At 38.2% G+C, this 23,379-nt stretch overlaps 1 protein-coding gene and 1 pseudogene across 2 annotated transcripts; one reads left to right on the plus strand and one right to left on the minus strand.

The window, feature by feature from the left end:
• Positions 1-136: 136 nt before the first annotated feature.
• Positions 137-3,459, minus strand: LOC149192674 (UBP1-associated protein 2C pseudogene; annotated as a pseudogene). The gene is made up of 2 exons (XR_016254362.1): positions 1,909-3,459; positions 137-469 (listed from the first exon to the last, which is right to left on the minus strand). The product of XR_016254362.1 is annotated as a UBP1-associated protein 2C pseudogene (transcript).
• A 4,645-nt stretch (positions 3,460-8,104) lies between these two features.
• Positions 8,105-11,716, plus strand: LOC149192675 (uncharacterized). Its single transcript, XM_089407040.1, has one exon. The coding sequence runs from the start codon at positions 8,105-8,107 to the stop codon at positions 11,714-11,716; it is 3,612 nt and encodes a 1,203-aa protein (XP_089263166.1).
• Positions 11,717-23,379: the final 11,663 nt, after the last annotated feature.

The following is a 23,379-nucleotide window of genomic DNA, read 5'->3' on the forward strand; positions in this document are numbered from 1 at the left end:
TGCTAAACATGAGATCCTGGTCTATATTTACAGACAAGCCTTAAATACTTTAGATCTTCCGCATTTGTTCTACCGAAAGAAAACAAAATCATTTAACCATAAATCTATGCTACTTGTATATTACGCTTGACCAAACTGAAGACAAAATTTCATGATCATTTTCCTTGTAAATTACATAGATACTTTAAAATAACATAAAGCAATGTCACAAGTATTTCATAGCTCGTCGTTAAAACTCTCAAGACTAGCATTAGTGCACATAAGCAATTCAAGTAGTGAACTTCACAAACGGAAAGATTCCAGAATGGAAAATCAATCTCCATCCTAGGCAAGAGAAATCATCATCAAAACTTGCAAAACGCTTGAAAGCAGCAGCACTAATCAATCATGTCTTTACTGAGGCATAAAGAAGCTATTCAAACTCCGCGCTTTCATTCGATTAAGAAAGTCTCATGCATCCGTCAAACACCTGAATCACATTAATTGTCAAAATTCAATCACTTACAAATATCAAACTCACTCCTACTCTTGGACAACAAACAAAACTAGTTTAGCTTCTCACTCCTTTTCTGCATTGAAGGGCAGAAACAAATTAGTTTCAAATTGTGAACTAGGCTCAGATATCCCAAACAAAAGAAAACATATTTTAGAAGTGAAACAACTACAGTGACTAGTCAAATCATACAAAACACATCTCTCAGCCACCGAAACCCAACACACCCCAACAATCATTGTATTGTGTCTTCTGAAAATATTGTCCAAAAAAGGGCAACTATACAGAAGATCTACTCCAGCTAAGAAAAATTTCTACAGTGGACAAATTAAATACAGCACACAATTGCAATAATGGAGACCAGGAACATCAAACACGTAAACAGTTCAAGTTCAGAAGCTCGAATTTTTAACAGACATGTATCTTACAAAAGAGACCATGTGGATAAAATTAAATCGATAATTATTAACAATCAATATATAGGACGGTCGGGCAGAACTATGGAAAATATCACAACAGTGCAGCTAGAGAATAGAATGTGCCAATCACTACATAAATTTTTTACTGCCAATGTTCCTAAACAAACAAAAATGACAAGCAATAACAAATTAATACCCAACATCACGGCTAATAACTTAATATAATATATATTAATGCTGTCGAAACACTGTTCAAAACAGAAAGCACAACACCAATAATCAAGCCCATACCTAAAATCAAGTTACTAATAGAAATAATTCAAACAATGGTGCGCAAGATCACATATTACATAAATCAAGAAACAGCCAGCAAAATGCAACTAGGAAAAAATAACAGAGCAGCAAACACTGAGAGTATTAAGTACAGAGAATTAAGTATGTGAAAAGGCATTCGAGTCAATAACTCAAACAACGTTGTGCAAGATCACAAATTACATATAACTAGGAAAAGAAACCAACAAGAGAAAATAACTGCACGGAAAAAACCTACACCAGTTGAACAGTGTGAATTAAGGATTCAAAAAGATGTCTTCTAGATAGTATAGAATAATTACTATAAAACAGTGCAACGAAGTAAAACTCTAATTATATGATCTCCAAAAAGTACTCTGCAATACCAGATTGGCTCGAATTCTATGATGCCCAAAAAGTACTCTGCAATGCGGGATGGGAATAACCTCAAAGATGATACAAAAATTATGCAGAAACCTAGAGTTCAGTGGATCAGTGGCCTCTGCCCTCGTGACAACACGAGTTTCAATAAGGATTAGAACAGCTAAAGTCAGCGGGCAATTTGAGACAGATAGAATCACAAGCCTGGGATCTAAGGCAAAGGAGGCAAACGTGTTCATTGATTTAATCAAACGCAAGAATGTAATCAAATTTTAAAGAAAATAAAACTTGAAATTAAAGAGAGAAAAGAGCAAAGATACTCACCTAGACAGAGTAAAACGGTGGCACGCCTTGATATACCCCTCCTCCGGGAACTCTTGGAGCTGGTGATTGCCCTGATTGCTGATGCTGATTTTGGTAGGATGACAATGGATAATGGCTTCCTTCTGGAAATCCACCCGACTGAGAAGCTCCCGAAGTCGGCGGTACTCCATACAAAGATCCTCCTCCAATACCACCATACCCTCCTGCTGTTTGACCACCGCCGTAACCACCAGCTTGTGGAGGGCCGCCATATGGACCCAAACCCCCACCATGCCCTCCATAACCACCCATCCCCAAAGATGTAGGGACTTGGCCTGACCCACCATGCATACCTCCATGAGAAGAGAGCCCCGGGTTCATAGAAGACGGATTCATGGGATGATTCATGGAACCACCAGGAATCCCACTAGGGTTCGGGTGGCCTCCGAGACCAGATAAAGCAGAATTTCCTAACCCATGATGACTCAAACCCTGATGTGCGGCTAGTCCTGTTGGATTCGAACCCTGGTTAACCCCGAGCGCCGGATTCACAAAACCATGCCCCATACCACCATACTGCATTCCAGGGTTCGAAGGTATTACATTTCCGGGCTGGTTCAAGCCATTGATATCGGACCCATCTGGTTCCCCGGGAACATTAATGCCGCCGGGCTTCGGCTTCTGCCCTTCGCCGGCCAACTTACAGAACATCTGATGCCCATCGATAGTCTTCATGGGCTCCTCCAACGCACGCTTAGTTGCGTCCACTGACTTGAAAATAAAAAGCGCAAAACCCCTCGACCTGCCCGACTGCTTATCAAACCCTAGTGGCCCCTCTTCGATCTCTCCATACTGAGAAAAAAGGCTCAGCAGGCGATCTGCCGCCATGTCCATGGGAACATTCCCAACATAGATTTTCCGGGCAGAGACATCAGCCGCCGGCTGGGCAGGCTGTGAACCAGCAGAGGCCAACTGACTGACGGTCATGCGGCCGTCGATCTTCTTGCTGGGCTCCTTTAGGGCATTAAGAGCACCGTCCATGTGCTTGAAAGTAACGAATCCGTAACCCTTACTCTTACCGGTGTTCTTGTCCATAATAACGACGCCTTCCTCCAGCTCCCCGAACTGGGAAAAGAGGGCCTTGAGAGACTCTGTATTTGTATCCCAGCCAAGGCCACGGACGAACAACTTTCTCTGCGCAGGATCCTTGTCCGCGATGGCGCGCACCTGCTCCAATACGTCCAGGTGCTGCGTCGCCGCCTCCTGCAGAATATCCAATAGTTGCTCTCGGGTGAAGGGTTCCAACATTTTCCGAGCATCTTCCACGGCTATATCGACCACGCCATTCGCTTCTTCGGCCTTTCGCTTCTTCGCAGACACCTCCATTTTTAAGTAGGTCTATCGCCTCCTACTTGCCCTTGGCCTCTCTGCAACGAACCGCTTATACCCTCGGCCAAAAAATCAGAAGAGAGCAATCGTCTTCGCCCCGTGAGCGATTGTAATTTTCCAGGCGTACGAATAACCACCTTGACGCTTATCTTTATAGGAGGAAGAAATGAAAAATCTCCAACAAACCCTAACTTTGTTTGTAACCACTACCATGATTCGCTATCCTTTTTATATAAATAGGTGGTATTACGGTTTCTCTCTTTTGAACCGACAAAGGGGGTGACTTTACCCTATTTGCGAAGGTTGTAGTTTGAGACGTAAGGGTGTATTCGTCCGATATAATTTTTATAAAAATATGTTTTTTTTTTTTTTTTTTTTTAAATTTCGGGGTTAGTTTAATGGGTTATGGATTTAATTTTTTCAATATTCTTAAAGGTTAGGTTTTGTGGTTGAGCTAAAAAAGTGATCCTTTTGCGTGAATTTGTAAAGTACAAATATTAGCAATTGTTCCAAAGTGTAAAGAAAGGTTGATAGATTTTTTAAATTAGAAAAATTGTATAAAGAACACATTTGTAGATATGTATGCCATATGTTATATATTTTGACATATTTTAATTTATATAAATATTGTAAAATATGATATTTTAGTTTTATGGATCTTTATTTTTTATATATATTATTTCTAGAACTTAAATTAAAAACACTAATTTGATATATCTCTAACAAAATACTAAAAATAGAGAATAACCCATGTTAGAAACCACCATTTAAACTCAATTAAAATGATTGGATTATAAAGTTATAATAGAATTATTATTTTTTTATTATAGTGGGAGCAAACCTCTTTCCTCCAAAATTTAGGGTAGAAACATTGTGTAAAACAATTTGTGTACGTTGAGTTTGTTGGTTTAACAAAATACTAAAAGTAGAGAATAACCCATATTAGAAACCACCATTTAAACTCAATTAAAATGATTGGATTATAAAGTCATAATAGAATTATTATTTTTTTATTATAGTGGGAGCAAACCTCTTTCCTCCAAAATTTAGGGTAAAAACATAGGTGTAAAACAATTTGTGTACCTTGAGTTTGTTGGTTTAACTTGCATGTTGTTTAGAATTGAAAAAAGGTTGAGAGAGGGTTGATATGAAAGATTATGCAGAGATGTCATGCTTAATAAGTCGATGGTATCAAAATTATTAATAAAATATATTTTATGGGGTTGATAATAGATTATTTTGGTGGTTGGATAGTTATAATAATGAATAATGAATATCATTTGCATATTCATAAAAGTTTATAAACAAATTGTACATTCATAAAAGTTTTAAAAAATGATGTACAATATAGTTATGAATTAAAGGTAATGGAATCTAGGGGAGTAGTTCAATATAGTTATGAAATTAAAGGTAAGGGAAACTATGGGAATAGTTTAATTGGCTATGAAAATGTTATAAAATAATATGTACAATATGAAATTTAAAGTTTAAATCCTCATTGGTTAAACAAAAAAAATAACTAGAAGTATTGACGAAATTGAAATTAAAATTAAAATATTGAACGTTTAAATATTTAAATTGCCTTTTGGGAGGCTCTTCATTAATTAAACTTGGATTTTATTGACCTCTTGAAATGTTGTTAATTTAACTATGAAACAATGTGAACTTGCCACAAATATAAACTTTGGTATTGTATTCCTTGTTATATCATTTTTTAATATATCCCCATATATGGTTGCATTGAAAAACTTGCAATATACAACAATGTTGTCATGAAATACTTGTAGTGACAAAAGTTGGTGTGTGGTAAACGACTTTGATAAGTATCTGTCGCCATAAGGTATCAAGGGGTATAATACAAAAGAAGGCCATTTCAGCCTCATTAAACCCTATTAAAGGAGAAGTGGATAATTTGTAAGACAAAGTAAAGAGGACTTTGGCTATGGCTTTGGCTATGTAGTCTTTTTCAGAATTTCTCTCTGGAACCATAAACAAATGGCCATGTTCCTGGATAATAGAAGTTTCAGATTTGTTTTCTAGGACATTAGGGGAAGGATGTTCAGCCTTATCAATTGTTGTAATCTCAGAGTCCATATTTATGTCAGACATCAATTCTCTATTGACGTGTTCATACACTGTAGATATGCAGTGTAGATATGGGTTGGGACTATGAAAGAATCGCCCACTAAACATTGCCCATAACATTTTTCTCTGCACAATTTATCACTATTCTCAGTAATTGTTTTCTCAACATCAATCATGGCATCTGATTGTGAATTTGTAGGAACTAATTCCTTTTGAGTATGTTGCTTAGAAACATTAATGAACCATTTGTTGTTGTCCTCCAATGACACCCTTATCTAAATCCTCAACGAATACTTTATTATCACAATAGCCAAGTCACTGGTATGATGCATGTAATAAAAATGAACATTAATGAACCATTTGTTGTTGTCCTCCAATGACACCCTTATCTAAATCCTCAACAAATACTTTATTATCACAATAGCCAAGTCACTCGTATGATGCTTGTAATAAAAATGGTGTTCATATAAATCATCAATCCACCACCATCACTATAATGATAATCACAATATCATGATCATTATAATGAGAAAATCTATAAAAGATTTATAAGTGTGAAATGGAGCAAAATCTAACGAAATATTAGCGCTCTGCGAATCGAGCTAGGTCTACCTGGTTGCTTGCTGCAGCGTTCAGGGCTGCCAGAGCGGCGCTCAGGCCCGAGCCTGAAGATTTTCTGTCGTGCAGGTGGAGCAACGCATCTCTTCTCGGCTGGGTATTGGCGGTGGGCTCCTGCTCTTTTCGGGGGTGGGCTTTACGCCCCCTCCTCTCTGCCCCCTAGTGCAGAGCGCTTTGATGGCTGCTGTGTAACCATTGGTTGCCTGTCCGAGTGCGATCAACATGGAAGCAGCAGGGGCGTCAGACCCCCCTCCTCTGCCACCGGAGGTCTTGGCCTTCAAATCGTTGGTGGCTTCAGGTCCAAAGCGACCTCCCTCTGCGGCTATGCAGAGGTTTGTTAAAAAGATGGACACTATCCCAACAGTGGCTCTGCCCGAAGAAGACACATGCAAAGCAGCCCTGAATCTGGCTGAAAGAGGCCTCATAGGCCAGTTCACAGGCCTCTGGCCCTCGCCAAAATCGGTTGAGGAGTGGACTCAAAGAAACTGGAAACCACTCATAAAAGAGGGAGTCAAAAGCTACTTTGTGGGTAAGGGATTCTTTGTTTTTGTATTCGAAAACCCAGAAGACAAAGGATTAATTTTCAGAAATGGGCCTTACTTCATGGGCCCTCAGGGCCTTTACCTAAACAAATGGTCGCCTGACTTTGACCCTACTCAGGACGTTCCATCGGCTGTCCCGGTATGGGTTAGGCTTCCCCATTTGCCCCTCCACTGTTGGAATCAAAAAACCCTGCAGATCATAGGGAATGCCCTGGGAAAATACATAGATCAAGCTGCAAGGAAGGACCAGTACTCCTGCGCACGCATCTGCGTCGAAGTGGATCTGGAAGAAGGGCTACCGGAAGCCATCAAACTCACAGTAGCTGGGTGGACGTATGTTCAAGAGCTAGACTACGAGCAGCTGCCGTTTAAATGCAGACATTGCCATGGCCATGGACATTTTGCAAAGCACTGCAAGAAGAAGGCAGAGGAACAAATGGATAAGCAAAACGGGGACCAGTGGATCCTAGTGCAGAAAAACGCAAATACAAAAAAAAGTATAGGAAAAGGCAATAAGAATGGAGAAACTAGCAGATCCAAAACAAACCAAGAGGAGGAAGTAAGCCCAAATGGGACAGAGGAGGAAGTAAGCCCAAATGAGACAGAAAGTGAACAACAGATCCACCAAGTTAGCCCAGCAAAGGAGAATGAGGAGCATGATAACAATCCACCTTCGCACAAAGAGGGAGCAGAAGCAACCCAGAGCGATTCCAACCAAGGTAGCCCCACTAACCTAACATATGCTGATATAGCAAGGAAAAAACCAATCGAGAGCTCAGATTCTTCGGAGGATGAAATCTACGAGCGCCCATCAAAAAAAGCAGGAAGGAAATCCCGAAAGGAAAAAAGGGAGGAGGAGGCAGAAAGACTTAAAACACAAGGCAGTCAGCCCACAATAGAAATGTCCATCGGGAGAAACACCAGGCCAAGGCCTTCCAAGGGAGGTCTCACCCATCAAAATAATAAATAATGAAGCTGGTCTCTTGGAACTGTAGAGGACTGGGGAATCCCTCCAAAATCGAGGCTGTAAAAGACCTTTTGAAAGCTGAACCCTCAGATATTCTCATGCTCCAAGAGACAAAAATAGAAGGGCAGGCCCTTCTAGAGATCAGTCGAACAAAGTGGAACAAAAAAGCAGGCAAAGCAGTCAGCGCAAGGGGTACCTCCGGAGGCTTGGCTACCCTTTGGTCTGAAGATCTCTTCCACCTGAACAACTTCCGAGAAACCCAGCATTGGATCTTTACGGAATTGAATCACAAAGCAAGTAAGTTAACCATCTCTCTATTCAATCTTTATGTACCAGTTTCTTATAATGAAAAAAGAGAATGCTGGAACAGCCTCTCCACCTTTTTAGATATGTCCTCCCCCAACAATATCATTATAGCAGGCGATCTAAATATCATAATGAAAGCAAAAGAGAAGAGGGGGGGAACCGCCAGCAGGGACCCCATGCTGCCCATGGTTGAGGAGATCTGTTAGATTTCAACCCTGTTCGGGGTATATTTACCTGGTCCAATAACAGGGTTGGCCCGGATCACATCTCCGCTCGCCTTGATCGCTTTCTGGTGCAAAGCTCCATTATGATGAATAAAAAAATCATCATCACAAAAATTCTTCCTAAGCTCACATCTGACCATAAGCCAGTTCAGCTCCTCTTGGAAGAAGAAGAAGATCTTGGTCCCATCCCTTTTCGTTTCAGTCCCCTTTGGATTGAGAGAGAGGGCTTCTTAGACACGGTGAAAGAAGCTTGGTCTAAACCCATCAATGGCTCAACTAGTTATGTTTGGGAGCAGAAGTTAAAAGCTACAAAACAAGCTTTAAAGGACTGGATCAAGAAACCAACCTATACTCCTCCTGATCTCAGAAAAGAGGCAGTATACTCTTTGCAAAACCTGCAAACTGATATGGAAAGTAAAGATATCACAACCGAATTGTTGGAAACAGAAACACAAGCACAAAGATCAGTTTATCAATCATTCCGTAGAGAGGAAGAATACTGGAGAATTAAATCTAGAAGTCTGTGGTTAAAGGCGGGAGATCGGAACACTTCATTCTTTCACAGGCAATATAGAGCAAGACTGTCAAGGAATTATATTGCAGAAATTAAAACAGCAGACGGTCAAATCTGCAAAGGACACAATCAAGTTAAGGCAGCTGCTGAAGTTCACTTTCAGAATCTCTACAACGCAGATGCTCAAAGGAATGATGAAGAAACTGAGGCTTTTCTTTCAAACATTCCCAAACTCATTAGTCATGAAGACAATGCAATCCTCTGCAGTCCCATAACGGAGAAGGAGATTATAGATGTTATTTGGGCCATGGAGGCGGACAAGGCTCCGGGGCCCGATGGATTCACAATCCATTTCTATAAAACTTGTTGGCATATCATCAAGGCAGATCTGCAGAAAATGATAAGAGGATTTATGTCAAAAGCCAAGATAGGAGGAGGAACCAACTCCACTTACCTTGCTTTAATCCCTAAAGACACCAATCCTGAAACTTTTTCTAGATTCAGACCAATTTCGCTGTGTAATGCGTCCTATAAAATCCTGGCCAAATTGTTAGCAAACAGAATAAAGCCTCTTTTAAAAAGGGTGATCTCCAACTCCCAAAGTGGTTTCGTGGAAGGTAGACATATTCTGGATAATGTAATCCAAGTCCAGGAGACAATCCATTCCAGTAGACAGCGAAAAGAGAAAGGAATGGTGATAAAATTAGACATGGCAAATGCGTTTGACAGAGTCAACCGCAATTACCTTAGCAAAGTCCTTCTCACTTTTGGTTTCTCGCCTTTTTTTGTCCAGCTCATCAAAGCTTGCATTGACAATCCATGGATCGCTCCCCTTGTCAATGGACGCCCAGCAAATTTCTTCAAAGCCAAGAGAGGAATAAGGCAGGGATGCCCTCTCTCCCCCTATTTGTACATCATAATGGCAGACTCATTAAGCCGAAAGCTCAATGCAGAAAAAGTTGCAGGTATCTTACCAGGCCTCAAATCTTCAATAGGAGCAGAGCCTTCGAATCATGCACTTTTTGCAGATGATTCTCTCCTCCTTGGAGGTGCCTCCATAAGAATTGCTCGAGCTTTTGACACTGTCCTCAGAAGCTTCTGCAAAGCCTCTGGAGCGGCAGTCAATGACAGCAAGAGTGAAGTTTTTAGCTGGAATATCAATCAGCAAGAACTTACAGGCATAACTTCTATATTGGGATTCAAAGGACAAACAACCTGGGACAGATTCAAATACCTTGGCTTGCCCATTATCTCTGGAATCAATAAAAGAGCTTTATGGAGCGAAATAATCTCAAAAATGAAAACCAAGATTGCAGCTTGGGGGGGTTACTGGTTGACTAAGGGTGGCAAAGTTATCTTGATTAAATCAGTGTTGTCAGCGCTCCCAATCTTCCAGGCCACTTTTCTTCTGGCTCCTCGAAATGTGATGGAGCAGATCTCCAGACTTCTCAGAGATTTCTTGTGGAAAGGAGGGAAAGGCAATGAAAATAGAATGCATCTGGTGAACTGGGATGTTGTAAAGAGAACGAAGGAGGAGGGGGGACTCCAGATAAGAGACCCTCAGCTAGTTAACTTGGCTCTGGGAGGCAAAATCCTGTGGAAATTGATCCACGATCCAAATCACCCGGTCAGTATAACTCTGCGGTCAAAGTATAGAGTCAGCAAAGATCTCAGCAATGTAATCCACATGCCCACAGCCAATAGCACGCAACTCTGGAGCTTGTGCTGTAAAAGCAGTAAACATTTTATAAAACACCTGTATCGAATCCCTGGAAGCGGCAAACACATTAATTTGTGGACGGACAACATCATGAGAAACGCACCCTTAGCAGAACAAACGGATATAACAGAGCTAAGATCCTGGTTGGAGCGTGCTGGAGTTAAAAGTCTTTATGATCTGTCGAAATGGAACCAGCGTGGAGAGTGGGAGGGCTGGGACTTCCATGGAATCCCGAACAGATTGAAACACCAACAAATGCTGCTGGAAGACTGCCTGGAGGACGCTGCCCCTGTTCACAGATCCGCAAAAGACTGCTGGGGATGGGGCAAATCTGGCGTTTACTCCACTGCTGCCGGATACAGCGCACTGCAAGGTATAAGAAGCAGCAACCACCCATCGACTCTCTGGAAAATCGCTTGGGACTCATTCGCCACTCCAAAAGTTAACTTTTTTTGTTGGACGCTGATACATAATAAAATACTCACGGGAGATAATCTGGTGAAGCGGAATATTATAGGTCCCCACAGGTGCGTCATGTGCAGAAACAACTCAGAAACAGCGCATCATTTATTCATGGATTGCTGCACAGCAAAAGAAGTCTGGAGACTCATGTTAAGGGATCTGGCGCCGGTTCCTTCCTTTAACTCCGCAGCAGAGCTTTTTTCCTCTTGGAGGCAACACTACCCCCATCATATACCACAAAAATCATTCTGGAGCAGAATCTGGGCAGCTATTCCAAAATACGTTTGCTGGCAAATTTGGTTGGCACGTAATCAGCAGATATTCAAAGAGGTGAGATACTCCCCGATGCAAATAGCTGCAAAAGCTAAGGCTTTTCTGATGGAAGCTGCTCAGCAACAGTATATAAAGGAAGATTCTTTGCTTCTGCCTGAGGAAAAGATGTGGTTAGGCTCGCTGGTGCCTTATCCGAGCAGAATCTATCCTAAACCACAAAGTGACAATCAGGATTGGCGCATAAGAGACAAAGAGGAAGATTTTCAAAACTGGTGGAGGACACAAAAAATCTCAACAGCCTTCTTTGATGGGGCGTCTAAAGGGAATCCAGGGACAGCTGGAGCGGGGGGAGTCATCTACTCCCCGGACGGTAACTCTAAAGACATCTTTTATTGGGGACTAGGTCAGAAGTCCAACAATCAAGCGGAGCTCCTAGGGCTGCTCAAAGCCTGCCAAATTGCTAGAGACAAAGGAGTGAAAAAGCTGCAAGTCTTCGGAGATTCAGAGCTAATAATAAAAAACTTAATCATGGGGAATCGATTCAATAATCCTAGCCTCAACAAAACGATGAAAAGGCTGAAAAGAGTTCTTCAACATTTTGACAGCTGCAAATTCTATCATATTCTCAGAGACTTAAACAGTGAAGCGGATCAAATGGCTAACAAAGGTAGCGCTATTATGAAAGGGCTTATTTTTGTTAACAAAAATAGTTTTGTCCAAATGCCCTGAATTTTGTAATCAAGGAAAAGAGGCAGAGTTCAGAAATCTGCATTGTATTTGGGGACAGCCCAAAAAAGTCCCATTTGCTTTCAGATAAATAAAAATCCTATAAACGTTTCAGTGAAAAAAAAAATGGAGCAAAATCTGCTTAGCAAATCATAAAATATTTGGGTATATTTGTATTCAAATATTTTAATTTTTAGGATTGTTATATATATTTTTTAGAATTTTTATATCCCACATGATTTTTGTGAATTGTATTAATCTTTAAAATTACACATGACAATTGTAAAATGTTTTACCATATTTGTATTAAAATATTCGAATGGATTATATATATATTTTTAGAAAATTTAAACTACTTTTAATTATTTTTTTAATAAAATATATTCATCCTATACAATTTGAGTTAATTATTTTTTTTTAATAGAAAACACACAAATTAATTTTAAAAAATGCAAAATCAACTCATTGTGAAACTATGCCCTTATATTTTCCAAATTTTTTATATATTGAACATACCTTAAACCTTAAAAGAAACAAGTGCATCTTTTTTATTTGAATGAGCCATGATCTTTGTTATCCTTTTGATTTGAATCGGCCATGATTTTTGTTGACTGTAAAAATCTATGCCAAACCATCCGTTAAACAAAGACCCAAACTTCAAAACCAGATATGCAAAGACATAAAAGAAAATAAGGACCCAAACTTCAAAACCAGATATGCAGAGACATGAGAGGAAATAAGGACATCCTAATATTAGCTCTTATAAAAGAAATTCAACATCCTAAGAAAAAACTAAAACCTAAACTCAAACATGCCTTAAAAGAAACAATTGCATTATTTTGGTTTCAACCGGCCATTATCTTGTTCTCTGTAAGACAAGTATATATCATAATGTTGTTGATATTATCATGTATCTTCTAAAAATAGAATGAATTTGGGCAAGCTTCAATAATATAATAGACAACTTGAGCAAGCTTCAATGGCAAACCAATTTTCAATATTTTTGTACATAAACTTTGAATAAAGAAATCATCAAAAAAATAATGAAACATATTAATTTGCACATAAACCTTGAATAAAGAAATGATTAAGAAAATAACAAAACATATTAATTTGCATCTAGATTTGCTTTAAAAAAAATCACTTGAAACTTAATACAAAATATATCATTTTTTAATATTTCCCCATATATCGTTGCATTGAAAAACTTGCAATATACAACAATGTTGACATTTTTAAAATATTCCAATATATGGTGACCGTGAAAAACTTGCAGTGACAGAAGTTGTTGCGTGGTAAACGACTTTGATAAGCATCTATCCCCATAAGGTATCAATGGGTGTAATACAAAAGGAGGTCATTTCAGCCTCATTAAACCCTGTTAAAGGAGAAGTGGATAATCTGTAAGACAAAGTAAAGAGGCAACTCTTTGGAGAAGAACAAGACATGCGAAAAATTCAATAAGATGGAAGTAATCTTGTCAACAAGTATAGAGACCGGAGCATAAGGATTGTTTGCTTATACACCACAGGAACATCTGTTACATGAGGAGGAACATGGGGAAGAAAGTTCCAATTTAGCCTTGTATCAGTCTTATCCCTGCTTGTTTCAGCCCTTTTACATTCATTTTTTAAGTTATGCAGCAATGGGGATTCTGTAGAATCCACTATAACTGTATTGTGTCTTCCTTTGGAACATTTTCCCACCTCAGTCCAAGATTTAAATTGAACAAACCATCATTTAAGCAATATGTGTCCACCTTCAGCATGGGTTGTAGGTCATGCTCAACCTGCTTTGATGGAACTTGAAGGAGATACAGTTGTAGGCCTGACTCGATAATGCTCTAAGTGTTTAAATGGTCCCCTGAACATTGTGAAAGAAGCACATCGATGACAATCAATCCCTGTTGATTGGTTTTAAATAAATCTATATTTTGTTGTGGAATGTTTGAATTACCCAGTACTAAATTGAACCATTGATCTTTCTTTTTGGGTACGGAGGATGAAGATAAGAATGTCTTAAACGAATCAAAATGTTTTTGGACACTTATAGAAGGTATTCTTGCTTCCAGAATGATCTGTAAGCTCTTGACAAAGCACTCGGAAACAATTTGTTCCATTTTTGCTCGACTCCTTTGACCTTTGCCAGAGGCCATTTTTCAGATTAGACATGCCGTCAATGGGAAAGTTTCTGTTGTTTTTAGCCTATTTTCCCATGGAGCTTGGGTTTATATATTTGCATTTACAAAGGCTAATTTTAAGCATGATTTTCCCTGTGCTATAACTCACACCAAACCCCTTTACAAAGGTGGCTCCTTTCATCCACCGTTATTGCTTTTGGTTGGCATTCTTAAGGAGTTATCATAAGTGAAAATAGGTTTTAGGGTCGATCTTAAAATCTAGAACAATTATTCAGATCTGAACATTTGTTAGAAATGATTGCAAGATTCAACAACAAAACATCTTGGATGCAATATTTTGATTTTCAAGCACATTTTATTAGCTTGGACTCGTCTGGTATTATCTTTGAGAGCCCAGTCTACCGAACCAGAACTACAAATATGTGCAAATGACACTTATAACCAAGTGAAATCCATCAAATTAAAAAGGTTTAAACCCTAAATTAGAGCATGGACGAGAGAATAAATAAATTTATAATATGTTTATAAATAAAATGATGAACAATTACAAAGGTTGATTTACAATAATAGCTCCCACAAGAATCTAATTCAAATGTGTCAAGCAAGTTGTTTGAATTAGACATTCAAAGCAAGAATTTAACCTGGCTCGGAACAAAAATTGTGGCAAAGATAAAGCAAAACAACAATATAGGCAAAGTGAGGATCGAGTTTAAAATGTTGTGCACAAACTTCAAAGAATGCTAAACAATAATTGTTGCCACTGTACGAGACCTACCAAGATATGGCTCAAATATCTCTAACTAAAAGGTTGCATATTTAACGGTTGCAGGCAAAATACAAAAGAAGATATCTTTAAAATATTAAAAATTTGAATCAATCATTCTAATAAAAAAAAGTTTTGAAGCTTGGAAAGAAGCGTTACAGAGAATAGTATTAGTTTTACCTTTGGCATTAGAGGTTGAAGGGGAAAATCAATATGTATACCCATATATAGAGCATAAAAACTGGAATTTGAGGCATAAATAGAAGACTCTATCAATTTTTTGACCGAGGAAGACAGATTTTCATGTGATTACATATGCATGAACATTGCATATATCAGTTTCATTCAGATGAAAAACTACGAATGTGACGAGATCTCTGGCTAATAACTATGGGCAGATATCAATTTTCTAATCAACAAATCTAAATTTAAGGGCAACATTGAGCGAAAAAAGTGGGACTTTGTTAGGTAGTCATTAATTCCCTGGGGACTCAACGAGTCACCAAGCGAAATGCTCCGGGGCTCTGGCAAATAACAGATCAGAGACAGGGAAAAGAGTGCCAGTTGTGTAATTTGTGCCAGAGAAATATAAGACTATGTGCTGAAGGAAACATACACGACAGAGCCCGACGTTTGCCGGTCTAACCACTCTACTATCTCAATTTCCCGAGGTCCCTGGATTTTGTTCCTACCGGGAAGATTAATTGTCAGCCCGACAACCCACAAAGGTTTATTGCCACCGCTTCGGCTTCCAACACATACACTTTCAAGATGTCGGAGAAATTTTGGCTCCATCTCCATGAACATGTTTAGTAGCAGCCCGTCGGCTAGCTGTGCATAATCCATTTGTCGGCAAATCTCGCTACCGCAAAATCCAGTAACACCAAACTGTCGGTGGTGTCGACAACCTCTGTTATCGTTGGTGGCTCGTCCCTTTCCCAGAACGTGGCCTCCAGGTACAACCACATGTGCGCGCTTATGGTGTTAAAAATGAATGACTGGACAGACACTTGCGCCACCACGACTACGGAAAAGCTCATGAAGGTGTTTCATTATTACTGTAACTAATTCCTCTACCATTTCGCGATGGGAAAAACTTGGGCAATACATAGATACAATAGCAAGGGAGATGGCGTGTTTAAAGCCTATGATTGCAGTGCTCCTCTTCCATTTGGTGACATGGAAAATTCGGGCGAAACATAAATATGATAGCAACGTGTTTTACAAATCATGGGTCAGGTGTTAAACAGAAAATAAAAGTGTAGATGACTAACTGATTCAAAAGAAGGCTTTTCGGCCTAATTATGTGGACGTAATGGTCACCGATCTCTGGGGTACATGAACCACATGATATAAATTTTCCCGATACAAATATTATGTAGATGTAGTGGTCACTGATCTCCAAGGGCCATGAACTACATAAAATATATCATGATAGAAGAGTGATTTTGTTTAATAGTATTAACCTATATTGGTATGAAAATAATATATGTGATAGTGAGATGTTGTTACTATGATTGTGTAAAACTTGGTTGAGTCTCAATGTTCTTTAGGAGAGTGTATCTCAAAATTAGCTTCCACTCTCCACTTCTTCTCATGAGATGCAATAAAATTCACAATTATTTAGTTTCCACTCTCAATGCCCCCTCATGAAATGCAGTGTACCTTATAATTAGGATTGTATACTCCCAAAATTAGCTTCCACCCTCAATCTCTCCCCGTAAAATTTAAATTTTCAACCAAGTAGGAACGAAACCCCACACAACCCAACTAATCTATATCTCATGAATCAAATCTCCTAGTTGTATCAATATACATATTCAAATAATCACTTTTAATGATGTAAAAAAAATCATTATAATAAATAATATTACAATGTGTTGTAAATTAAAGATTTTAATATTAGTGCAATATAATTGTGTAAAAATAATATGTTTTGATAATGAGATGTTCTTACTACGATTGTGTAAAACTTCATCGAGTCTCGACGTTCTTTGGGACAATGTACCCCGTAATTAGCTTTCATTTTCAACCCATCCTCATGAGATGCAACGTATCTCACAATTGTTTAGCTTCCACCCTTAACCTCTCCTCATGAAATGCAATGTACCTCACAATTTTTTAGCTTCCACCCTCAACCACTCCTCATGAAATTCAGTGTACCTCACAATTGAGAGAATATACTCCCACAATTAGCTTCTACCCCCAACCCCTCCCCATAAGATTTGAATCTTAAACCTAATAGGAATTAAACCCCACACAAACCAACTAATATCTCATTAATCAAATTTTCTAGTTACATCAATATAAATCTTTGAATAATTACTTTTAATGATATAAAAAAAGGTCATGTTACAATGTAGTGTGAATTACAAATTTTAATATTAATGTAAAGTCATTTTAATTTTTGATTTATTGATAGAGCCCATTATATAGTAGATGTGTAGGTGTAATGTAACTATGTAAAGAATTTTAAATGTCAGCTTAATTAAAAAATAGAAACAAATTAAAAGTGATATGAGGATGAGTGTAAACATTTAAATGTTGGCTTAATTAATAATAAAAAGTGAAAGTAATAAAAATCAATTTGTTATATTTGATTTTGTTATTAACATGTGAATAGGCTTTGTTACAATACTATGGACCAATATCACGGCTTATCAATACCGACATGCCCAAAAACCATAACTTATTTCACAACCAAAATACTTTATAACAATATGACAAGATTCTTAACCATAGATATTCACCCCCACTTTACCGTGGATATCATTAACTTGTAAAAAATAGGTTTTGTTACAATACCATGGACCAATATCATGGCTTATTAATACCACATACCCAAAAAAACATAATTTATTTCACAATCAAAATATTTTAAAACAATATGAAAATATTCTTAACCATGGATATTCACCCCCACTTTACCATGGATATTATTAACTTGTAAATAGACTTCGTTACAATACCATGAGCCAATACCATGGCTTATCAATACCACATGCCCAAAAAAAAAAACTTATTTCACAATCAAAATAATTTATAACAATATGACAAGATTCTTAATCATGGATATTCACCCCACTTTGTTATTGATATTATGAACTTGTGAATATGCATTGATATTATGAACTTGTGAATAGGCTTTGTTATAATAGCATGGGCTAATGCCAAGGCTTATCAATACCACATGCCAAAAAACCATAACTCATTTCACAATCAAAATATTTTTAACAATATGACAAGATTCTTAACCATGGATATTCACCCTCACTTTACCATGGATATTGTTAACTTGTAAATAAGCTTTGTTACAATACCATGGGTCGATACCATATGGAAATAACATGGCTTATCAATACCACATGCCCAAAAACCATAACTTATTTCACAATAAAAATAACTATGTCGTAAGGCGTTCCCCTTTGAAAAAACTCCCCCAATAACATGGCTTATCAATACCACATGCCCAAAAACTATAACTTATTTCAGAATAAAAATAACAATGTCCTAAGAGGTTCCCCTTTGAAAAAACTCCCCCAATTGCCACTCTGTAACAGCCTAGGTGAAAATTCCATGTAATAAAAGTTAATAAAGGAAAAATAACAACCACGGTTGATGGGACACTTATTCCAAGTTGAATGTTGAGCAAAATCAGTCCTAAGAGGTTCCCCTTTGAAAAAACTCCCCCAATTGCCACTCCTAGGTGAAAATTCCATGTAATAAAAGTTAATAAAGGAAAAATAACAACCACGGTTGATGGGACACTTATTCCAAGTTGAATGTTGAGCAAAATCATGGTGATGGGGATCACTTGTGATTAATTAATGGCTAAGGAAATTGGCAAAAGCGATGACAAAGGCTTTGGAAAGGCAAAAATGGCATTTTGGCACATTTATTTATGAAAATAATGGAAATTAGGAGAAAAGGAAGGTGAAAGATCACAGGTTGCGTATGAGGAGGAAATTGAAGGAAAATAATGGAAAATGAAGAAAATAGAGGCCTCATTAATTCCAAGTTGAATGTTGAGCAAAATCATGGTGATGGGGATCACTTGTGATTAATTAATGGCTAAGGAAATTGGCAAAAGCGATGACAAAGGCTTTGGAAAGGCAAAAATGGCATTTTGGCACATTTATTTATGAAAATAATGGAAATTAGGAGAAAAGGAAGGTGAAAGATCACAGGTTGCGTATGAGGAGGAAATTGAAGGAAAATAATGGAAAATGAAGAAAATAGAGGCCTCATTAATAAAAATGCTTCTAAGGATCAGTACACGGACTTTGGTCAGTTCAATTTTGGAGCTCTCTCTCTATCCTCTCTCTCTCTCATACTCTTGGACACTTAGAGTTTTCTTGGAGCACTCATGGAGGAGTGTGGCATACTTTGAGTTTTGGAGCAAGAAGGCAAAGGAAGATCAGGAAAGTGCAAGAGGACATCAGGATCAGTAGCTACAACGGGTTTTGCTTGTAGGTACCGAGTTGCATGTATGTTTTCCTCACTAGTTTTAGCAAGCATGGCATATGCATGTGGTTTCCTGGTCATGATCTATCACTGGCATGGAGGATTGCCTGGATTGACAGTGGATTTGCCTAGCCTTGCCATTTCCTAGATAATCATGGTGTTGTGGGTTTATTTCTTTGTTTCCTGGTTGGTTCTCATGTTTCGTTTAGCTTGGGTTGAGTTATTAGTTCCTGGAAGCCATGGTTGGACAAATGCTCTGGAAGCCCTGCAATAGCTTGTGTTGAGCTATTAGTCCTGGAAGCCTTGGTTGGACAAACGCTCTAGAAGCCCTTGGTGGGTTGACTTACTAGTCCTAGAAGCCTTGGTTGAAAAAATGCTTTGGAAGCTCAGAGTAAGTTATGCGTTGAGTTACTAGTCCTGGAAGCCTTGGTTGGAACAAACGCTCTGGAGCTTTGGAAGGCTTGGGTAGAGGCCAATCTGATGATGGTTTTGTGATGTCTGACCATGAGGTGTTTGACGAGTTGAGGTGGTTTGGCCTCTGGAAGCCCTGGATGGTTTTGATTGATATGTTTTATGAGATCCCACATTCAGGCTTGGAATATGGCATGGGGGTCACTGGCTGAAGAGAGATTTGGCTCAGCCATGTCTACAGTCGGGTGGTTCGAGGAAGTCCCACAACTGGTTGACCTTTACATCATTGATATGAGGTTATTTCTCCTCATTATTTCATGAGTATTATGTTGGTTTATATGTGGATTATATGGTTGTTGTTTCCTTGGTATTTATGTTGCTATTACATTGGTTATGAACATGTATTATGATGGTGGCTATGTATGGATCTTATCATGTTTTTACTTGTAAATGAATTAACAATGTATCTATGGCCTAATGGATGAAACTGCAGCCAATGTGTTGAGGCATCAATGCTTATTAGCGCTTCTCAGATGAGTATGAGACCCATGTGCTCAGATCTGTTGTTTAAACTTGTAGATTTCATATTTGTGACATGTTTGATGAAATTCATGTCATGGATAATAGGGGTCCATTTAAGTCCTTGTTCAAGTAATTGCATTTGTATCATTGTTATGTAGTTATTCTTTAGTTCTGAAAGTGTCATTTAGTTCTAGGCTATGGGCCTGAAAAAATGGCTCAAATCCTGAAGACGCAGGCACAACACTTGGAAGAAAAGTCCCTGGACACATGTATACCCATGTTGTGGGAGTGTCTAGAGCCTCCTGTACGCATGCTTGCCTATGTCAAGGGAGAATCCGGGGGTTAAATGGTCAAAAACTTAGTGGCACCTAGGGGTTGGTTACCTGAGAGGTTGGGATGGTTCCTGGGAGTCTTGTTGCTGATGTGGAAGGTCTGTATGATGTGTTTCCATCGCTTCCACTTCCTTAAGGTGACTTAGGAGGTCGAATCATATCATAGTAACTTCTCATCACATGTTTACCCCGGTTAGTCGATTGCTTGGGTAGATGTGGGAAGAGTGTGTTACACACTCTATACTCGTCTAGAGAATTGGATGGAGCATTAGACGATTGAAATGAATCCCACCACAAACCCCTAATTGAATTGTGAACCGACTCCATGGTCCTCTGGCTTTTCAACTTCTTCAACAGTCAGGATTTCCACTTTTTCTTCAACAGGAGGCTCAATCGTGGTTGGAATAGGCTCCTCGAGCTTTTCAATTTCTTCAACAGTCGAGGCTTCCACTATTTCTTCAACAGGAGGTTCAGGTATGCTTGGACCTTTGCTAATTGTGCGAGGTGGAGTCTAGGGCGATGGGGGATTCTATGGGAGACTCGACCCTTTCCAGGTTATCCTTCTCTCTTCTACAATATTCAACAGGTGATTAACTCCTCCTCCAGGGTTAGTTTTTGTTTTCCCTAAATTCTTTGTTTCTCTTGCTTAGCGAAGAATTTATAAGAATATGAGGTATGGGTTTTGAATTGCAAGCATGCGAAAAATAGGACTGACTGAAAGGATAACCCTTCTTTCAGGTATATTTCTCTCAACAATGTCTTTCTTTCAAGTTACCTTGGTAGTATATGCGCCCATATTGCTTGTAGTGACTTCATGTTGGAAATTTTGTTTTTTAACAGTTACAGTTTTGTCGTGGCGGTCTCCAACAAGTGATTTTTTACTAGGGCTCGTTGGCTTTTCCCATGTTACTTTTCTAATTAATTATCCCTTTGTCTTTCCAGGAGATGAGCGTAGATTTTGTTAGGGTTTCTTAGGGTTTTGGAGCTTAGGACAATTACAGTCATTGTAACCATAAATTGTTCAAATGATATGATCGTTGAAGGACTAGATCCTACTAAGACTTAGGGTTTTCAATGCTACTACAATATTATCTTCTGTTGTATTAACTTTAACAAGCCTACAACCACAACTCCCTAGGTTTTGGGGAACACTTGCTACAAATTTTCTTCTGTATCGAATTACTTACAACTCTTTGCTAATGTTAATTTTTGTTTGGATTGTGTTATTATAAGACTATAATTTGTAGTTACGTTTTGTTCACAATATTGTATATTTTTTTTATCAGTTAAAAGGTTCGTTATCTATCTGTTCTTATTGTTTTTATTCTTTTGATGGTGTAATCAATATTTCTCAGATAGTTAATTCCTATATCCCTCCCATAATTAGGATTTCTGATGGCGTATCTCTTGTTATACAGTGAGATGTTGAGTTTCTATCGGTTAAGTTGAAAGAATAGTGTAGTATTGTAAGATTCCCTCTTGGCTCTCCTAATTTGTTTATTGTCAAAGGGTCAGGATCAACTTTGGTCATCTATAGATATTATGTTTGGATCGTGTTAAAGGGTTAATGCAATGCAGGTCGTTTCATGTTTAGATGTTCTAGCCCGATCTAATCTGATGGTTATGAGAGCTTCTCCATTCCTTGTCCTTGCCATTTTACCATTTAGCGTTGTTTTTTCTTGAGCATTTGGTCAAAATGCATGTCATGGCTACTATTGCATTGCTCTTTTAGTTTTGCATCACACTTTCCAATGGGGCAGCAAACAAAATCATCAGTTCTTACAATAGTGGCATCCTCGTCTCCACCAAGATTTTGCTTAGTGATGTCATCATAACTTCATGGTGGCCTTCATATGTGTGGGCAAGAATGTTGTCTTTTTCAACTCCTAGGCGTAGAACCTTGTTTATGACAGTAGAAATACCTCACCCCTCAAAATTTCTTCTTGATTTGGAGTATCATCATCCTAAAGGAGAGCTAGAGGACCTTCTTTTTCATTTTCATCAAAGTTGTTATGCATTTGCTCTTTTGGGAAAGAAAGGGTATTATATTCAAATAAATAAGGCCAAGTAATTGAGGTTACCAAGGCTAGGGTAGAATAAATAAAGCAACAACTTATGGTTGTATTGGATCGGGGATTGTCAACTTGTTCAAAAAACGAACGAGAACTGTAAATTACACAAAAAGATTTGTCATGCATTCATGTGAAATTGGAAGAGGTTGAGAACAATAATTTTTCTCTTAATGCTATAATGGACCAATCTTTAAAGTAACTCAAGGATCTTGAAGAAGAATGTTCACGACCCTTGTCAGATTTGGATGCTTAAAAAAGTAGTTGGGATGATGAGAGGCAAACACATCAATTTGAAAAGAAAGAACTTGAATAGATGATGACAAGACAAATGATGGTTACTGAAGACCTCTCTGGCACACAATCCAAACTACAACATATTGAGAAGAAATAGGTTGAATCAATGTTAACGATTGAGACTCTTATGTTAGAAAAAAAGAAACTGGGAAGTTGAAAAGGAAGGTTTGCTTAAAGAGTCATCTAATGCTCATATGCCTCGAATTTGCAAAATTTTATTCAATTTTCCATGCCAGACTTCACATATTAAGATACAGTAGGAAGGATATAGTTGAATTTATTCATCAATTTAAACATAGTAACAGTCGCACTAGAAAAAGAGATGAAATAAATATATGCTTCCAGTAATGTACGAAGCATTCAGATTTGGTATATCAAAATTTACTGGTAAAATATTACTAATCCCAAAAGATGAAAAAATCCTGAGTAAATTCCTTCAAAAATATCAAGAAGTGGTCTTCAACAGTTTGTTCATGAAGAAGCAAAGCAACAAAGAGCTAACAAAGCACTCTTATACCATTCAAGCTGGGTTCAAATCATCAAGCTAGAAGTTGCCCCAAACATGCTCATTTTTTAATTTTTATTTTTGGAAGCTATGCAAAGGTTCTAGTGTTTCTTGTTGCAAATTTTCTCAATGCCTGTTATCTATGCAAATGACAGTTGAGCCA

The sequence above is a fragment of the Pinus tabuliformis genome, chromosome 2_2, assembly GCF_031772625.1.
Source record: "Pinus tabuliformis cultivar Carrire ecotype Pingquan chromosome 2_2, CPIR1, whole genome shotgun sequence".
In the NCBI taxonomy this organism is placed as follows: Eukaryota; Viridiplantae; Streptophyta; class Pinopsida; order Pinales; family Pinaceae; genus Pinus; species Pinus tabuliformis.

Excerpts from the sequence above, each read along its gene's own strand:
- LOC149192675 (XM_089407040.1), top strand. The coding sequence starts at position 8,105 with ATGAATAAAAAAATCATCATCACAAAAATTCTTCCTAAGCTCACATCT.